The 5,576-nt window shown below is 26.0% G+C and overlaps 2 protein-coding genes across 3 annotated transcripts in view; both read right to left on the reverse strand.

Moving 5' to 3' along the window:
- Window positions 1-471: 471 nt before the first annotated feature.
- On the reverse strand, window positions 472-1,721 carry LOC106793358 (uroporphyrinogen-III synthase). Its single transcript, XM_014760229.1, has 2 exons — window positions 1,192-1,721; window positions 472-1,120 (listed from the first exon to the last, which is right to left on the reverse strand). Exons 1-2 carry the CDS (start codon window positions 1,376-1,378, stop codon window positions 510-512), a joined length of 798 nt encoding a protein of 265 aa, XP_014615715.1. The 5' UTR covers window positions 1,379-1,721; the 3' UTR covers window positions 472-509.
- A 3,486-nt stretch (window positions 1,722-5,207) lies between these two features.
- LOC106793357 overlaps window positions 5,208-5,576 on the reverse strand; it is a 122,015-nt gene continuing 121,646 nt past the window's right edge. For both annotated transcript variants that reach the window (XM_014760227.1, XM_014760228.1), the window contains one exon: window positions 5,208-5,476. The gene's annotated coding sequence lies outside the window, so the exon portion shown is untranslated. The remainder of the gene's footprint in view (window positions 5,477-5,576) is intronic.

The raw sequence follows: 5,576 nt of genomic DNA on the forward strand, positions 1-5,576 counted from the left end.
AACATAATACTCTATAAGTATTGTAGAATTTAATGCATAGAGATTATTCTCAATAATTCTTTTTTTGACTTTCACGTTATTGCATTATTATTTTTAAATAATTTAAATTAACCTGAGATTTTAAATAAAATGTTCGAAATATATTAAAGAATATATAAATATCATGAATATAATTATAATTAAGAATTTTGAGAATTGTATAGTTTTTATGTAATCTTATTTTTTTACGAGATAATTATGCTTAATAAAATTGAAAAGTATACAAAGTCTGTTGCACATATCATAATGGATATTTTCTTTACTGTAATTAGTTTAATAAAATAAAATTTTGTTTGTTAATAATTAGTTCTACAATGAATAAATTAAATATTGGTAATAGTAGTATTATAATAAATAAAATATATATAATATTATTTACAATAACAAAATAACAATAAACAATTATAATAAAAGAATAATTAATAACATGTAAAATATTTAAAACATTGAGAAAAAAGAGATTTTATATATTACATTGTTTCTGAGTTACTATTGCAACCAGCATCGTTAATAGCTTCCAATAAAGCTGCTGGATTTGGACTTGCTGCAGTGGCATAAATTACAAAATTAGCATCTATTAGACTTTGTTTAGTCGTAGGACCAATTGCTACTGCTTTTATATTTTTTATATAATCAGGACGTTTCTTTAATATGGATACAAGGTAATCTACACTAGATGGACTAAAAAAGACAAATATTTTTGGTATAGAACCAATGATATTTAAGAAATCAACTTCTAATGATTCTCTAATTATGGTCCGATAAGCAACAAGTTTGCATAGATTAATTCTATTTTGAGAAAGAACCTGTTCAACGGTTTCACGTGCAATTTCACTGCAAGGGTATAACAGCGGTTTTGTTATTTTTTTCATATCAGAAATAATGATCTCTGTAAGATCCTTGATATTACCGGATTGACTACCTAAACAACATTCTAAACCAAGGCAATTTTCTGCGAGAGATGCAGTTGCAGGGCCAACACAATATGCTGGTAATTTTTGCCACCGGCTTAGAGATATCTTATCGTCCTTGACTATTTGACATATTGCTTCTACAGCACGTTGACTAGTCAATATTAAACCTACATTAACATATATATGTTGTTGTTTATATCAAATCACATGTAATGAATCTAAAATATTTATATATTACCATAATAATTGTCAGGTGTTTCTAAGCACATTTTTAAATCTGAGCTATTAATGAATTCAAATCGTGAGGTATATAAATAATCACAATTGTAACCAGCTGATTGTAAAGTATGCAAATAATTGTCTTCTTTTAAAGTTTGTTCAGGCAATCCTCTACATAGAACTATGCTATCACATAATTTTGCCATGATAAGATAAATTATATTATACTAACAGATTAATGTTATTATATTAACAGATTAATGATTTAAATATTGTTATCTTAGCAAACTGGAAAAGATATTACTTTCAATACGGAGCTGATATAACCACAACATTAAATAAAACACGTATGAGAATAAATAAATCACTAAAACATTTCTTTTTTTCAAACGTAAACTCGTAAGCCTGGATAACTAATAAAGAAATAAAAATTGAATTATCATTCTTATAGACACTCAATTATATTCTCGAAATTTTAAATCATTTTATTACTTGCTCAGCATTTCTAAGACAATTTTTTAAGAATTTCTCTCATTGGTTCTGTTCTCGACCAATGAGCTTAACGCATGTAAGTAGCTGTCAGTGAGTAGACTATCTTAAGGGAATTAATATTATGGTACAATATTTGACATAAGTAAATTAATAAACTGCTGATAAAGAGTGAAAATAGTAAAAGAAAATAAATTTTTGGTATGTATATTAAATATTTATAATATTGTAATTATTTTTATATAAATTTGAAAATTGATTTCTATAGAACAGTGTTTCTCAAACTTTTAGAATGTTAGACATTCTTGTTGAATTTAGGTTATTTCAAAACCTATTTTCAATTAGGAAAACCAAGTAATGCAAAAATCAACAAACCCTCCTAAAATAACAAAAAATTAATCAAACGTAATAATTTAGATTGCGTGATTTTGTAATTTGTTCTTGTAAAAAATTATTAATTGTAATAACAACTCTCTTACATAATCTAATTATGAAAATTACCAAGTTACAATTTTAGTACAGTCTTATAATTATTTTAATTAAAATCTTCTAACAAAATATATTCAGTCTAAAATTACTGATAGGATTGATAACATTCTGCATAAATTGGTTGATAATTGTAAGTGTAAGAAGTGTAATAGGTAGAAATTATGAATAAGCCTAATTTCGTTGTCATTTTTATTGAAACACTCTTTTAGGGTACATAACTTATTGTCTAAATAAGCAGTGAAAGAACGTATAAAAAAAAATGGGAAATGAACAATTTCTTATCGATCACAAAGTGGATGTTTATCCTTCTTACTATTATACTAAACATGTTAAACTTATATAGACGAAGGCACAACGGTCCTCGACCCTTACGCATTGATTATTTTGCCACGAAAACGTGATTATGGACTAAATAATCAGCTTGTTTCTTACTTTAACTCTCTCTCCTTATTATTTGTTCCTTCTTTCTTGTTTTTTTCTATTTTTACTGTTTACCTCGTAATCATGGCAAAATTGAACTCTTAGTGAACATTGTAATACAAATATACGCATAAGAGTTCAAGTATATCGTAAAGGGGACCGAGTGCCTTCTATATATTTAATTAGATAAACACATAATATTTAATCATGATAATAAAAAAATTTATGCCTTTTAACGTAAACTATCTCTTATTGTACAACGCCGATATATCTAGCTTATAATTAATTAATCAATTAATTCATTATTTTAACCGTACTATATTCTTTCTCAATTGCAGCTCGATTAATAGAAAAATAGAAAAAGAAAATGGAAGAAGAAAATGCTGTATGGGAAAACGAAGAAAGAGGAGGCATCATCATATCGGCCCATTCGTTCAGGATATGTATGTATTTTTTTGTTTGGTCTCGCAGGTGAAATTTTTCATTTGAAAATTTATGAAAATCATAATAGTATGCTTTTTTATAAAACACACCCTGAGAGCCCAATAACGGTTATATATAAATCTATTCTAAATTGTAAAAACCCTAATCTATACTATTATTCGTATAATAATAATAATATAATAATATTAATAATATAATAATAATAATAATAATAATACATATGTATATATATAATATACTTAAATAATAATCACAAAAATAAGACCATAGTCCGAGCATGCTCCTATTCGAATAATTACTCATAAGTGAGAAAATTATTCAAGTAGCGGTCTCAAACTTAACTTTTAACAAGTTCTATTTAAATGGTTATTAATGCGAACTCGTGATAATGGTCACAAGTATGGTCCTTTCTTTTTCATGAACTCATACTTAAATTACATATAAAACAACGTAATAATTATGTGCAGTTTTGCTTTTTTTTTTTTTTTTTTTGTTTTTTTTAGACTCTGTGATATTTATACTCTACTACGGCTTATCGAATCGTAATACACACAAATATTTATTTCGATAAGTAATTTCAGTTATGATCGGTTGGCACAAGAAACATCGGCGAGTACAAGAAAATGTAAAGATTTACATTTAAAAAAAAAAAACANGAACTCGTGATAATGGTCACAAGTATGGTCCTTTCTTTTTCATGAACTCATACTTAAATTACATATAAAACAACGTAATAATTATGTGCAGTTTTTTTTTTTTTTTTTTTTTTTTAGTTTATTTTAGACTCTGAGATCTTTATACTCTACTACGGCTTATCGAACACACATACACACACACGATTTGTTCGATAAGTAATTTCAGTTATGATCGGTTGGCACAAGAAACATCGGCGAGTACAAGAAAATGTAAAGATTTACATTTAAAAAAAAAAAACAATAAGAAAGAAAAAAATAAATGCTTTTCTAGATGAGTCAAAACGTAGAACAATTCAACGGGAAAAACAATTGTCGTTTTTTCGTTAGCTTTTTATCCCCCCATTCAAGATTGGACAATACTTTTTATCCTTACTTCCTAAAAGAATTATCAAAAAAAAATAATAAAAATCGTGCTAGTTCTCCAATTAAATGTCACTTTCTAACTGCCTTGGTTTGATTTTGCATTCGTTTGTTATTAACAATGAAAAATATTTCGTGCAAAAAGGGAAAAAGTTGAAATTTATTTAGATTGATTTTATTTGTTTGTTCTTTTTTCAAAGTGTTCGTTTGACACGTCGAATAGTTAAAATCTTATCGTTGTCTATTGCACGGAATGATTTATTTATTTATTTAAGTTTCTCGTTGTTAGCTCTTTTCGTGAATCGTTTAAACATTTTATATAAAGTAATCGAAGCTTTCTTCGAACTTGGACATTGTACGTGTAATGTATCATATATATATATATTTGATGATATAACGCACATAACACGGACAATTGTATTAGGTAATATGCACTATCGGTACGATATAACTTAAATCTACGCGTTTATAAAATAGGGTAAAAATAGAAAAGTATGACTTAAGTACAACCACAAAACTTGGTCATTATTATGGCATTCATGTTCTTATCTATAATCCATTATAAGATTAATTAATTAAATGCTCACTTTTTTTTGTTATCTTTCCTCACTTCTTTTTATCTTTCTTCCTTTCTTTCTTTCTTTTTTTCTTTTTTTCTTATTTCTCTCTTTCTATCTTTCTCATTTTCTGATTACTCTATTTTAATATGAAATATCTCACCATCAGTTAGATTTTTTTCATGCTTTCATTCGTGTTATCAAATATTATTCTCTCGTGATATAAACACCGAACGGAATTCATATGTTTTATCGTGTTTTAAAATTTCTCTTTTACGTTAGTTTGAAATTTGTAAAGATAATTTTCATTAGTTCATCGAAATTAAATTATTTAGTTATTGTTTCAAACACAAACATTTATAAATAAATTTCTGTTCTGTTATATAAATTTTCTTTTCCTTTTTTGTTTTTTTTTAATTAATTTTTTCATCTTTTTTTCCAAACACAGTTTCATCATTTTATTCGAAACTACTCCGAAGAGTTACAGTAATTTTTTTTCGAAATTTTTCTATTATTATATATCTCTTGTTTTTTTTTTCTTTTTTTATTCTTTATATTTTACATCTATATATCTATCTTTTTTTCTTTCTTTCTTTCTTTCTTTCTATATAAGATCGTATTTATTATGTTAGCTCAATCGATCGAATAGAAACGATATGGCCGACTTTCACGGGCATAAAAGTTAAATAATACAAAATGTTTTGTCAGTTATTTCTCAAATTTTTTTTTTCTCTCTCTCTCTCTCTATCATTCTCTGGCTATAAATTTTGATTAGTCGGAGACTAAAGAAGAGTCCTTGATCTTTTCTTGGGTCCGCTCTTTTGCCTTCTTTAGCCCTTCGTCTGTCGATCTAAAAATAAAAGAAAAGTAAATATTTAGAGAATTCAAATATCCATATTGAATATATATATATAATATATATTTTATAATATATACACAATATATAAATT

This window comes from Polistes canadensis, unplaced genomic scaffold (assembly GCF_001313835.1).
Source record: "Polistes canadensis isolate GaletaPanama2010 unplaced genomic scaffold, ASM131383v1 scaffold_13, whole genome shotgun sequence".
NCBI lineage: Eukaryota > Metazoa > Arthropoda > Insecta > Hymenoptera > Vespidae > Polistes > Polistes canadensis.